The 14,889-nt window shown below is 43.9% G+C and overlaps 1 protein-coding gene across 4 annotated transcripts in view; it reads right to left on the bottom strand.

Moving 5' to 3' along the window:
* The window catches only part of FRMD6 (FERM domain containing 6), a 312,237-nt gene that overhangs the window by 16,550 nt on the left and 280,798 nt on the right, over window positions 1–14,889 (bottom strand). For 3 of the 4 annotated variants that reach the window (XM_069637464.1, XM_069637465.1, XM_069637463.1), the window contains exon 12: window positions 11,263–11,394. The exons of the other annotated variant lie outside the window; for it this stretch is intronic. In XM_069637464.1, the coding sequence (XP_069493565.1) occupies window positions 11,263–11,394 (132 nt within the window). The remainder of the gene's footprint in view (window positions 1–11,262; window positions 11,395–14,889) is intronic. 4 annotated transcript variants of the gene reach the window in all.

Below are 14,889 nucleotides of genomic sequence, written 5' to 3'. Positions count from 1 at the left end.
TTTTTCCATTTCCTGTGTTGACTGGAGAAGGGAGGAGAAGGGAGGCTGACTGACAACAAGGCAAAAGGGTTTCTTGTTGAAAGCTTTCCCTGGTTTACCTAGTGGTAAACATGGTTTATTTGTCCATGGCAACTCTTGGAATAGCAATGGGGTGTTAGGATCCTTACATTATTTAAGAGATATTGCACACATAGATGTTGTGATAACAAGTTTCTATCTCCAGGTAAGTATTTGTTGTACCTATACAGATAAGCAAACTTTGATAAGGAAAGTCTTAGCGTTCCGAAACTGAACTACCCATTAGTGTCCACATGTAAAATGCCCTCCGGATTCAACATCCAGTGCCAATATTGCTTGCGTTCCATAAAATCTGAATGGGCTCAGATAGAAGTAAGTCTCTTATAGAAATGAATGGGACAGAGTAGACTCAGACTGATTAAGCCATGATCCCCGAGCAGGGGGGCATTACCACTTCAAGTAATGCTCGGGGCACATTACCTGAAGTGGTAATGCTCCTCCCCCTGCAAGGGTCTTATTGCTATTAGTACCCCAGACCGTAAAACCGGGAGACTAAAAGCATTTTTTTCTTCGTTGCAAAACACACACAGCAATGGAATAAACAAAAAAAGTTTAAAAAATGTCTGCCATAGAAGGGAGAAAGTAGTCCCCTCTCCCTTTCCATGGCGCCCATTGGAATTAGTAAAAATAAAAAGATAAACAAAATAAATGGCTGCCATGGAACGAGAGAAGGGATTACACATAGTCCCTTCTCCCTTTCAATGGTGGCCATTAACCATTAACAAATATAGGAAAAAAAGTTTTAAAAAAAAATGCCACCATGGAATTGAGAGAAGGACGCGTGTTGTCCCTTCTCCCTTTCCATGGCGGTGTGCCTCAGATCAGGAGCAGATGCGCTGGGGATGGACGTCGAACCGGCACGTCCACTCTCGATCAGGAATAGATTAAATGGGTGTGGGGGAGAGGGAGCCACTTACCTCATTCTCCGGGGAGGGGAGATGGTGGCTACCAGCGTGAGGAGGCTCAGGGTGGTGGGATTACTGTCTTGCAACTCCCACGTTCTGAGCCTCCACATTGGCTGGGAGGCTGCCACACCCCTCCACCTCCCTCACCGGGCAGTAATATGAACTAGGATTCGATTGGCTGAGTGGGATACAGTCCTGAAGTCTCGGTAACCCCCAAAATTCTATTTGGTACTATGCTCTTTATTTGGGGATTACTGGATAGGATCATTTTCTTTTCCGATTGGTATTACCCCTCTATTTGATGCATACACACAGACAGATGTTCCTGTACCATTTCATATATTTGCTTACACCGTATGAATGTGTTCACAGTATTGACCCCAGTTGTTAACTCTATCCAGCGTGCTGAGCTGGTGCCACTCATTTTAGTCTGTTCTTTGTCCGCTGATGTTTCAGACAATTTTCTTGTATGGTAACCAGCTGATGACAACACTAACAACCCAGCAATTAACTAACATGGCACGCTGGTCGGAGTAATTTTAGTTAATTTTCTGTTGCTTTAGGTTATAATAACATTTGAATATGGAGACCAACTACCAAAGGACTCTAGACGTTCTCCGGTTTTATTTTGGATTTCAAATGTATCAAATGAGATGCCATAATCATCGCAAAACACTAACAGTAGGGGTTGCTCGCAGTGACCTAGCAATTTGACTGCTTTAGAGTAGAGGTTTTTGTTTTTTGTGATTTTCACAAAAAAAGTGTTTTTACTTTTCTCTTTTGTTTATATATTTATATTTCAACAACTCACCACATAGATTTGGTTCATACTAGAGTACTACTAAAGTCTTTTGGCCTCATTACGAGTCCGGCCGTAACCGTGCCAGAAATACCGGCAGGTAGCCGCCAGAACCGTAAACCGTTACTGCCTCTGGACCACCCGGTAACACCGGGGTATTACAACCCTGGGTGCTGGTAATTCCGGAAGTGGTAACTGTGTTGTTCTCCATTCCCATAGAGTCCCATAGGATTCTATGGGAATGGGGACCATGGTAAAACCGGTTCCATCTATGACTGAGCCAGTATTTTCATTTCCGCCTGCAGGCGGGTGGGCATTACTCCCACCAGGTCAGACCTGGCGGGAGAGACACCACCCACCTGCAGAACTCGTAATCTGCCGGTCCGGAAACAATGGTGGTGGTGGGTTTACCACCACCGTTGTTTCCGGACCGGCAGACTCGTAATGAGGCCCATACTATCTTCATTATTGTTTCACTAGATGTGACTATCTAAACAGGGGGTCCTTTGATGAAGATCATATGAGTTATCGGGCAATCAAATCGTGCTGGCAAAGGAGCACTACAGCCTGAATGTTCCCACTTTAAAATGGTACTCCCTTCGCGGACGCTCTGATCCATGTATAAAGTAACCTAACTGTATTTTAACCCATACCTCACCTTTCGTCGATGACCGTATATGACAGGCAATACGGGTATGTGCCTTAAAATACATGTTGCTTTGACTTTACTTCAGGTTTCTAGCACAGCTGACTGTATAGTGTCTACCAGTATGGTTTGATATACATGTGCTCCATTATCTCAGCTACGCAAGGGAGGTTTGCTGACTTTTTAGTGTTTTATAGCACAGAATTCTTCGCACAGCTCTTAGCTCCCTGCCGTGCCACTTTTTGTGAGATGAACTCCTTTATCGCCTATTCTCGTGACTGATCACTGTATGTTTTCTGTCTCATGCTTATTTTTTAACACTTATACATTTGTACAGTAATTCCTTACAGTCTTGTTGTAACACTTTACAATTATGGTTACAATTTATGAAGATGATTTGGAATGTTTTTACTTAAACTGTTGCTGCAGTTTATTAATTGCTTGATTATACTAAATAATTTGACATTAAACTATTGTTAATTTCTTAACTCTGCCATCTACTTTTATACAACTTCACATTGATATGTTGTTACATTAAAGGATAGTTCCGGGACACTTTTTTTATTGTTCCTACGGTTCGGCCATGTGTTTTTAAGCATAAATCGGTAGATCGTAGAAAACTTTCCTATGGACCTTACCCGACTTTTCGTCCATTAACGCACTCGAAATCAGCCGCCATTTTGTGATAATCCTATCATTTCCCCCCATCGACCTGGCTCACCTGCGTTTGCGGCACTAAATCAAATCCCCCGCCCCCGAGCCTGACATCAGCAGACTCGTACCGCCCATTTCCCAACGCCAAAGCACGTTTCGTGTCAACAATCGCTGCGCCTCAGCTAATGAAGTGTCGCCATGGAAATGGCAGGACGCCTCTTTCCTCAATAAGTATAAACACACCATTTCACAACACACAGCAGCAGATTTTCGATTCCATTACTCTCTCTGTGTTACTTTGAGTATTCTGTGACTCTTTCTGTGCTCTGGTCAGCTACCTTCGCCGCTTCTAGGCCTTGTGAACACCTGTACCATCTCTGTAAATTATTTTACTTTCTTTACCACACAATGGCTACAATAATGCCGTATATGTACGAGCCCGAGTACACCGAGGAGGAACTACTGGAAAGGCAAGCACGCGAAAACGATGGGGATTCGGACGGCAGTTGGGAGGACCAGTCAACGGATGAAGAGCCTGGACCATGTCGCATGGACGGCGTCTCCACCTGGTGCACGTGCAATCGGTGCGAGCTAATGCCAACTGAGGAGGAGAACTGCTGCTGCCGTGAAAATTCCGGGTGCTTGGCCTACATTTCTGAAGGCGAGCCAAGTCCGCAATGCATCACCGAGCTGCCAGAGTTCAGGGAAGCCTGCCTCTCACGGACCGTGTTGAGGATGATGATGGTGCTTATGCACGAACTTCGCGGCACTGTTCGTCCGCGTAATCCGAGTAACGAGTAAGAATACTCTGGTTGTGATGTCAGTGATGCCACTACTATTTCATGGTCGTCTCCCACATATAAAATTACATCTACATATCATTCGAACGCATGTAAATTGGTTCCATATTGTGCATTTTCTAGATAGAATTTTTTTCAAAGCAGAATGACATTTTTTACCTGAATCGACATTGATAAGAAAGTTTTGTCATTTTAATACAGTTTGCATCTTTCTTTTTCACAGGTGGTACAGGCTGGTGGCCTATCGTTGCTTCACTTGGTGGCTTCACGGGAGGCTCGGACACCGCGTTCGGAGAGTAATACCTGCCTGTGCGGTACTTGCCATTAGACAACATTTCCCCAGCGACAGTGGACAATACCGCGGATTTTCCCTGGATGTGCTGCAACCGGAACTTTACAATGTGTAATGTTTATTATTTATGTTCAATTGAAATTAAGATCTAAAATAAAACCCAACATATATTTTAACAATGGTTGTTTTGATTTTTTAAATGAATCTAGTGTGTCTCCATTGAATAGTCTTCCTGTGCCTTGTCTTGTCACACCACATGTCTCCGGCCAGCATCCTCCCTCACACTGGCCGCCCACCTTCAATCCACATAACCGTTGAACCCATATGCAGCAGACATACATATGTTATTTTGCGGGTTGGCATCAAGCCTCCCGGCCTTGCCTCCTCCCCCAAAAATACTTACCACACCACTTTGTTCAAGCGTTGGCAATAAAAGGCTGTTGGATTTTATTGATACAAAACATGGTTATAGGTAAATAATCAATATGGTTGATCATAATAAATCATCCTTTTGGGCACCGGGTACAGAGATGACCCCCTCTGGCCCGTGCCACCTTGCCACCACAGGCCAGCCTGCTGCTGACTAACTGCCTAGGCATCCAGGGTCTCCAGGGTGAACTGCACCCATATATTCTCCTGGGAGGGTGAGGTATTTATAAACTCACCCCCCTGCCTTCCATGTACTAGATCCTGCAGCCTGCCTCTTACATGCAGTTAGATGGCCTCTCCTTGGTGAGGCCCTGCGGCAAACGAGTCTTGTCTGCACGACCGCCGCCCCAATCCACCTCCCGCCCTAACAAAGGCAGTTCGCACCGGGGTACTTGCGCTGGCAAGTGGAGCTGTCAGGGAGCGATAAAGGACAAGAGGTGCCAAAGACCATGTACACTTCAAAGTGGTCTATAGAGCATGGGTTGTTCTTCCCATGTCTACCTCCAGACCCCGTGTCTCCTGCCAAGCATCCCCCCTCACGCTGGACGCCCCCCTGCAATCCACATAAGTGTGTCTCCATTCACGAGTCTTCCTGTGTCTTGTCTGCACGACCACCGCCCCAATCCACCCCCCCGCCCTATCAAAGGCAGTTCACACCGGGGTACTTGCGCTGGCAAGTGGAGCTGTCAGGGAGCGATAAAGGCCAAGAGGTGCCAAAGACCATGTACACTTCAAAGTGGTCTATAGAGCATGGGTTGTTCTTCCCATGTCTTCCTCCAGACCCCGTGTCTCCTGCCAAGCATCCCCCCTCACGCTGGACGCCCCCCTGCAAACCGCATAATGCCACGACATATTCACGTCATTCATTCACAAACACACCCCTGTTTCGAATTCTTTATAACCCACTTCATATTTCTAATGAGAACTTCTTTGCGCTTTGCTAGTCAACCCGTGAAGGTGCTGGTTATCTGCTCTTCGTCTCTGTGAACTTCCGTGACCACTTCGAGCAAACTCGTCAGTTTGCAACCTGTGAACTGCTCCCTGTTCTACGACAAGAAACTACTCTGATCCCTGCATCTAACTGTTTGTTCGTCAAGGTAAGGCCATGTACCATAATCATTTTGCATCCAATTTTTTAATTTATATCTATTTGCTAGTAGTCATCAAATTGCATCCATGTTTTCTTTTCGTTCAAGACAGTACATGCAAGGAACTAGTCACATGTTCTGAGTTTAGTCAAATTATTTTTCTATTTTTTTAAAGTTATTCTAATACTTATCCGCATGTGAATAACGTGTATAGTTCCAAGAACCAAAACGAACCTTGCATTGAACCTTTTATGTGTCATTTAATTTTTTAACACATTGGTATTCCTAGAGAATTGTTGATCTTTACTTTTCAGAACTTTCCACAATGCCTGCCTGTTCCATTGGCGGTTGCCCTTCGAAGACCCATAAAAAATCTGAAGGTACTATAATGCGTGTTTTCCCTAAGACAATAGATCAGATAAGAGAATGGGTCCGATATTGCGGATATGCACCGTCTGAGCTTGAAAGTAGAGTCCTAGAAGTCTTTGCGGACAAGAGGGGTGATCGATACCGCATCTGCAGCAGGCACTTTAGCTCAGACATGTACTCCACATCATTGCTAATAAAGAAGAACACACCGCGAGCGAAGCGAAAATTGCTCTCAACCGCTATTCCCACTCTATTCGTCCACATCCCTCCACTGGTGAGTCAAGTTTACGGATTTAGCTCTCGGCCTTGCGGTAGTGTGTAGCATTAGCTAACAATAATTTCCCCATTTATGTATCCACTCAATATGAAGGCGGAAGATTCTCCATCCGTGTCGTTATTGCAGTCATCAGCCACTTCAAGCGCCTATCGGGTAATCTTACTTAGCTATTCTGCCACTGACTTGTTTTAGGCATGTAAATCAAAAGTTTTAATTTATCGTGTAATTATTTTACCTAATGGTACACCCTAGTACTCGTCCTCTAGTCTTTGTTTTCAGTTATAATTATTGTTATCCAAAATAATGCAAGTAGTGTCTTTCAGGGAGATGCTGAGGAGTCCAACGCATTGACGACAACCGTTGATGTCACTCAGATGCTCGAGGTACGTTTCCAGACAGTTCCATCGATGGAGATCATCAGATCTTGCATTCTTGTAGCGTGATTGTTACACACAATGTTTCTTTCGTTTTTAGCCATTGATATGTCCTTCTGTCGTCGCCCTCCTATGTGTCTTCTTTTTTCAATATTGTGTTCATTACTAATGAAAGTCCTATGTTTCAGGGAGTCGATGGAGCATTAGTCCAAGAAGAAGGGGGAGCATGCAGTTACGGGTCGGCGCAATGTTCTACAAGAACATCACCCCTAGTAGTTGATGCAGATCTCTGGGTGGTGACACTTCCAACGATCGAGCAAATCGAATCATATTTAGATATCCATTACTTATTTTAGACAACTGATCATTTGTGCAGGTCTATTTAGATGAGCCGTTGACGCCTGCACAAAGTTTATGTTCTTTTTAACAAAATAGAAAACCATACTAATGCAATTACTGTGTTTCAGGGAGTTGCTGAAGCGTCATCTTCAATAATATCATCAATGGAAGTCTATGCGGAGCCCGAGGTATGGATCTTGACAGTTCCATCTAACTAGATCAACAATGCGTGAATAATTGTCGTTTGAATGTTCTACACAATGCGTTCATTCGTGTTTTGCTATTGAGATGTACGTGGGTATTGGTCCCCAAGTACATTTTGTGTTTTCAATATTATTATACATACTAATGAAAGTTCTATGTTTCAGGGAGTCGATGGAGCGTCAGTGCGTGATGGATGTGCTTATCATGAAAATATAGTCGTTGCAGCGCAAGAGGAAGTGGAGACATGCACACACGAGTCGGAGCAACAGCGTCCTGATGTTGAAGTTCGAGGCAAGAAAGTTTCAAAGAAAAGAAAGCAAAAGAAGGTTAGTGTCCTGGTCACTATATTATGTTGTTTTTCACTGTTAATAGTTCAATACTGTAAGTTGTGTTTAAACTGAACATCCCTTTTCCAATCTGTCCTCTAGTTGCGATTGCTCAGTGTACATGCAATGTGTCTCTCCACCGTTGCCCCTCCCTTCACCGTGCAGTTGTGCGAACCACCCGGGTGTCACGTGTGACTTTGCTCTGGAGTCTCCTCATGTCGCAGGCCCATTGAATATGTGTAGCTATGTATTGTGTAAATAAAAGTGATTGCTCAGTGTACATGCATTGTGTCTATCCAACCTTGTTCATTTGCGCATTAAATTAAACCAAACAGTAATATAAATCATTTTCAAAAAATATAGAATGTCTCCGTATTTATGGTTCTCTGGGGCTGCAAATGCACGCAGACAAAATGCAAAGATGGAGTGTAAATTTCAAGTCCTGTGAGATGGCCTTACACTGAATGTAGCTAACTAGGAATGTGTGCTCGTTCAAAGTGAAGGTCAGCTGCTTTGATTTTTTGCTTGGGTGCCGGAATGGCCCATGACTCAGTATAAGGTTCTATTGTTATTTGACCTTGACAGGCCGGGACCATCCCGAAAGACTTCTTTTTGGGGGTGTGGTGCAATAACGTAAACGATAATGAATATAATTTCAGAAACGAAAGCCATTTAATGTTCGTTCATTAGAAGAAATAACGTCGGCATAGAAGGAGTGGTATTTCGGGGCTGCACTGCACTGCCTCCCTGTCAACCCCTGCACTGGGGGACTGTCTCAGTATCCTACAGCCCCCCCCCTTCCCAGCACTTGTTCTGCACTTACCTTGCACTCGCCACCAGCTGGCCCTATGTATTTATTATTTTATGCTACTTACCTTGTACTCCACTTCCACCCTCCCCTTCCCCTTGCACTTTTACCTTCCCCCTACCCCTGCACTTGCGCGATCTGAATGACACCTGGCCTAGTAGGATCGTTGTCTGTCTTCTCCTTGTTCCCCCCCCTCCCTGCCTCGCCACGCCTTGAAACACTTGTGTATAGGCGCGTTGCAAATGCCATATGATATCATATCAGTGACGAAGTGGTCCACTGGCGCTCAGGCGGCTCTGAAAAAGGCGGAGGAGAGGGGGTGGGTTACTGGAAATGACATAATACCCAGTTGCACTGTCCTAGCTATGAAATAATTTCCCGACCTAATATATAAAATGAATAATTTTAATAAAGATCTGATGGTGAGACTATTTTCATTTTTTATGTTTTTAAAACAGGTACATCCTTCATTATTGTATGTGTCACGAGTACCAGACACCGGCGGATGGCTTTTACAACCGCCAGTTGCTTCTCCGCGTGAACAACGTTACCACCCTGACCATTTTATGGACGATCGCCAAGTACAAGTATGCCCTTACGCGGTACTAATGGCTAGATGCAACATACATACCGTTGTGGTGGCCTAGTGCCTCGTTGTTGGAACAGCCATGCGATTATCAGTGCGACCGAAGAGCTTGTTTTATCGTAAACCAACACCCTGTGTACTGCACACGACCATCGCTTGCCTCAAGACGAACTATTTTGGATCGAGAGCAAAGAAAAATGCAAATCGCTGAATATTCTCTAAACATTTGATGTCAAATAAATGTACTTTACCAAATTTACTATCTTGCGGTTTGATTTAAAAGTACAGTTTCATATTCCGAATTGTGGCGCGCTGTGTTGTGAGCTGATCTGTGTTGGTTTCTGGGTTCCGTGTGGAGTCGCGTAGAAGACGCCTGGGCACGTTTGCCTACGCAGCACAGTCACGTCACGGATAGAGGCGGGGAATATGAATGTTTTGATAAAGTCTGTTTCAGGGGCGGGGGATATGATTTAGTGCCGCAAACGCAGTTGATCCAGGTCGATGGGGGGAAATGATAGGATTATCACAAAATGGCGGCTGATTTCGAGTGCATTAATGGACGAAAAGTCGGGTAAGGTCCATAGGAAAGTTTTCTACGATCTACCGATTTATGCTTAAAAACACATGGCCGAACCGTAGGGACAATAAAAAAAAAGTCCCGGAACTTGCCTTTAAAACCTTTACTGATTACATACAATGTAAGACCCAGATATTTAATTTTATTTTTCAGCAATCACTGTTTTCACTTGCGTTCTATTAATTTAAGACCTTGAAAAAACATGAAACATTAGAAACAGGTGGAGGTCGTTAAAAGGTTCTTTGGAATATATTGCCTCATCTAATCTACACTCCCAAGTTGCTTTGAAGGTGAAGGTGCCGGCATCACAAGATTCCTTCATAATAGTCCCCATGGTAGAAACATATCTCAGCCACATGGGCAGGTATTGCAGCAAAGGCAAACTTTAGCTGCCAAACTTTGTAAGAGTCTCAGAGTCAAAGTTAAAGAGTTTTGTAGCTGTGCTCTTCGCTATCAGTATGGTTTCTGTACTGGGCAGATACAATCATTCAGGGAAAATATGGACTCTTCAGAGTCCCAAAGAAACTGATGTAGTACTTTGGTTCGTCAAACGATAGGCCTTGGGCTCTGTTACTGGAAATCGGGACGTTCTGGTGTGACCACCTCCTTGGACTGATCCACCAAGGGATGAGCAACAAGGCTTCAGTGGCAGTTTGATTCCTTAGAGTCCTTCAAACCAGCCGCTAAGCTAGGGGAACGGAGTACCGATTTGCCCATGCTCTTGTCTTGTGCGAATCCTGGTATCCGAGACTAGCAGAGCTTCACAACAGATGAGTCTTTGGGAAGTTGCTGCAGCAAGGCTTCCACTTGATCTTTGGTTTGTCATTTTTTGGCATGCTTCAGTATTCATCTTGGGGTTAGACAAAGAAATGGGGAGACTCCCACTTTAAACAGAAATAACGGCGTGAAGTTCCCTCTGCTCCCAATCAGGTTGTTGCATCATTCAAACATGTGGCAGTCCCCCAATCACTGGAAGTTGCCACTGTCAAACCTTGCCGGACGACTTCCCGGGCAAACACTGAACATGTGGATTGTGCTCAGCAATCCCAGACATCCTTCGAGTATTGGGCCTGATGTGGTACTGGCTTCCTCTGACCTAACGCTGCTGAAAGGTGAGCAGAAACCATAACCGTACAAAGCTTCATCCCTTTCTCACGCAAAGGGAACACAGCTCAGGTACAGTATTCATATTGGATTTCTAACACAGGGACACCCTCAAAGGCATCCGTATGGAAATGTCTGCCACCGACCAAACGAGTCACAGGTTAGTATCAAAAGTCCCACACGAGGAAAGGGTAGCTGTAGGATACTCCAACCCGAGAGGCCAATGGTCATCACTAAATTACATCTCAGATGAGGGCTGAGACGTAGGACTCATTTAGGGAAAGGAGTCAGTAAAGATCTCAGGGAAAATCTAAAGCCTTCGGCCAAAGGTGCAATCTAGAGCATTCACCCTCACAGGGAGCGACTTTGATTGCTCAAACAAAAGTAATGGTTATAACTACAGGCATGGAGGCCTCATATAGATAGACTGTGCACTAAGAAGGCGGTATCCAGCGCCTTACAGCACAGAGGAGGATCTCTCACTGCATTTGTGGTGGAAGTGACCTTTTAGGCAGGGCCAAAGTTCATGTTTTGAATCTACCATCTGTAAATTCACGTACTAGGACTCCGGGGAACAAAAGCTAGGAATCCTCTTGTGACAGCTTACCCGAGTGTCCGTTCAGCTGCCGTGATATCAGCATATCCTCGGTGATGTAAATACAGAGGTCCGGGCTGACGTCCAGGGCCATTTCTTGCATCGAGTCGAGGTCGGTGGGGTCGTCCACTAGCATTTCTATTTCTGAGGCACAAAGGAAGCACAAAGAGAGGAGCTCTGAAAATCTGGGAATCATTTTCAATTTGTTAATAACTGCTGTTTGCAACAAACATGCATTGAGCTCAAATTGGCGTGGAGCAGTCCTCATTAAATGGATCGAGCATGTGCACGGGCAAGCAAGTTAATTGATCCTAGTTATGGCAGAGTAGAGGTTAGTTTTTGTGACAAGCATAAGGAGATGATTAGATGGCAATGATATACTATTTGTATGTTTTAGAACAAGTAATCGCTTATAATAAATTGACATTGTAATTGATGCAGGTCCTACAATGTCACAATCTTGCTCACTGAAAATTAAGCCAAAAGAGGAAAGGTAACGAAGCAGTATAGGGGAGGTGATGGATTTAGACCATGGCTTTTCTTTCTAAACTATAACCGGTGCACTAGCTACCTGACCAAAGACCACAAATAATTAGAAGGGTGTCGCTGAGCTTCCAAAACGTCTAAAGATACATTCATTGCCTTGGGCTGAGACATGGCTGTAAAAGCAATTATGTATGCCGTAAAAGGGAAAATAAAACACTGGCACCCTACTGAACAATTTCATTAAACCGGTCAGCAATGCCAGCCTTCTATCACATGGAGCTCAAGTCTCATGGAAAAACCAGGTCCCTATTTGCCTCAATTAAACCTACAGTGCAACACAGGCAATGTCAAAGCACAGATGTTTTCCTAAAACCCTGGTCAATAGGATTATATATTAATCATACATAATAATTATAAACTGTGATCTCGCATATTCTTTTCAAGCTCTCTATGAAGCTGATGTTTGGATGATATTTATTTTTAAAAAGGCAAGAGTTTCCCCAATTCGACAATTGTACATTTTACCTTGAACAATCGAGTTTATGTAGCTTTTGTTGTATTGCGAGTTGATATCCCTGAAACTTTATTAGCATTGTCTGACTTTTCCCCAAAGGAACACCTTTTCCATCACCTGACGGAGTAAAATCATTATGTTATTCTGAAGGAAAAGACTGTGCATCTTACAAGCACACACCTCCTTGCAGTCGCCGGCCTCGAACTATCACTGCGGCTGTATCACCCCGCACTGTCTCCCGAGAGAAGCCGTGAATATCACTTCTGTAATCCCAGGACTTGCGTCAAATTGACAACAAACGTGTTGAATCAAAATTGAAATTCAAACTTGTGGCATCCAAGTGTTAAAGAAAAAAAAATGGACTTCCAGTAGCCAGTAGAGGGGATCATCGGTTCTTTCCATTTCCACCGAGCTCCACCTGCGGGGGATGTTCTCGGCAATAGAGGAATTCTGATTGCGAGGGGCATTTTAAAGGGACACTGCTGCGGCGGAACAGTCTTTTCCTCCAAGGGGTTAAGCATCGAATCTACAAATTCATGTATTTGTATCGCTGCACAGTTCACATTCTTTAGCTCCAGAACTGCAGCCTTCAGACAAAGAGCGTTACAAGCGACTAAAACAATACAAGTAGGTTTCTGTGCGGATACAAAGACAATGCTAAAATCCAATAACATGGGCATTATCCGACACACATTATTTCACACTAATGTCAATATAAATTGGTTAGGGATATTGTGGTTTTCTTTGTTGTTGGAAGCAAGGGGACAAAGAAAATGAAAGGGGTATCATCTCCCCGCTCTGGGTGGTTAACTCGCTGTCCACGCTTATCCGTCTCTCGTTCCCTCTTTTGAGACCAGCAACTAAGAAGTCCACGGAGCACGGTTGGAAATATTTTCCTGCCTAGATGAGAACATTCCATCTCCAATGGGATTGGACGAAAATATCAAAACAAAAAAGACCGAATGCACAAATAGTGTGTATTCGGTCTAGTGGAAAATGCCTACCATCAAAATTCCAAACTAGCGGAGCAGGGGTTGCAGAGGTGTCCCTCGCTCCCCTAGTTTGGTATTATGGTCTGTGTGAGAGTCAGGGGGTGTCCCCCACATACACTACATGTGTTGCGGGGAGAAAGAAAAAAGTTTTAATTACAAAATGCGAACAAGCGGTGTTTGTAATTTTGTAATGCGATCTTTTGGGTTACGAATTTATAACGTACATCCATCCCCAATAGCTGGGTAGATAAGGTTTTTCTCTCTACTGTCCCATTCTACATTTTAAGTGACATCTAGAGGCCCTGTTTCATGAGGCTGGTCAAAATGTGACAAACTCACAAATAGAACAAAAAAGGCCATATGCCAGAATTCTAGAATTCTGGGTATTAAGTGAAAGGCGTTTGCATTTCCACGTCAGGAAATCTCCAGTTAGCAGATTTTGCATGACCCTTTTCCATGTTGCTTATAGATGCAACATGTAAGCCCGCAAGAGCCAAACTTCCTTGAGATAGCAGAGACTCTCTCTGGAAAGATGGGAGTCCATGTTGCTCTTTTGGCCTCTGGGGTCTAGGTTTCTCTAAAGCCCCCAAATTTCACATCACTTGGATCGTCCACCACTGAAAGCCATAGAATTCTGGCCAACTTCGAAGGGGTGGAGAAGCGCGATTAGACTGCGTCATCTACTAACACAGTTCTATACAAGTGATAGCAGCTTGGCAGTAGTGTTGTCTCCAGGATCTATGAACATTCTTCGATTTCTATGTTTTTCTGCTGAATGACATTTGTGCTGATTTCATTGCCGATTTGTATGCTTTTTTCCAATGGCAAAAAGCAGTGGGAGACCATCAAAACCCCCTGATATCTCCCAACCCCAACTTTCTATATACCTTACCTAAACTTACCAAATATATTTTTGTGATAAAAAGTGGTACAAATACGGCAAACCTTTTTGGGGAGAAGATATTTGGCAAAAAAGGCTAATAACTTGTTTTCCTTCAATTTTACTGCCATTGGCTTCATTGCCTACCAATGCCTCTCCTTAACTGATATTTTGTTTCTATTGGAATTACACAGGCTTTTTAATTACTATTTATATATTGTTTACTATTGCTTTGGTGATAATCTTTGTTTTTACATTACTGCCTTACCATGAAAGACTGCTAAAAAATAAAAAGGTTTGAATATGACTTAAATGAAATGAAATGATATTTTATTTATATTGCGCTAATACACAAGTGTTTCAGAGCGCGACCAGGCAAAGGGAGGGGAACAGGGGAGAACAAAAACAATTATCCTACTAGGCCCAGTGACATTAAGAATGCGCAAGTGTATGGGAAAGGGAAACGGGGGAAGTGCATGGAAGGGGGGAAGGTTGGAAAGTGCGGAACAGAGGAGAGAACAGAATAAATAATAGGTAAAATAAATAAAGGCGATAAACAGTGGTATTGCAGCCAGCAAGTGGCAAAGAGCCAGGTTAGTCAGATAGGGTGTATCTGATAAGTGCAGAAGAAAAGTGGGTGGGGTGGAGGACTGTATGGGTACAGATACAGACCCCGGTGCAAGGTGTGGCCCGAAGGCAGTGGAGGAGGGAGGCAGGGTGAGCAGGTACCTGGGCCCGAAGACCTGAGTGTGGCCAGGTGGACAGTG

Source organism: Ambystoma mexicanum, chromosome 14, assembly GCF_040938575.1.
Source record: "Ambystoma mexicanum isolate Mex_15411 chromosome 14, UKY_AmexF1_1, whole genome shotgun sequence".
Lineage (NCBI taxonomy): Eukaryota > Metazoa > Chordata > Amphibia > Caudata > Ambystomatidae > Ambystoma > Ambystoma mexicanum.
This window is presented reverse-complemented; position numbering and strand designations above follow the sequence as displayed.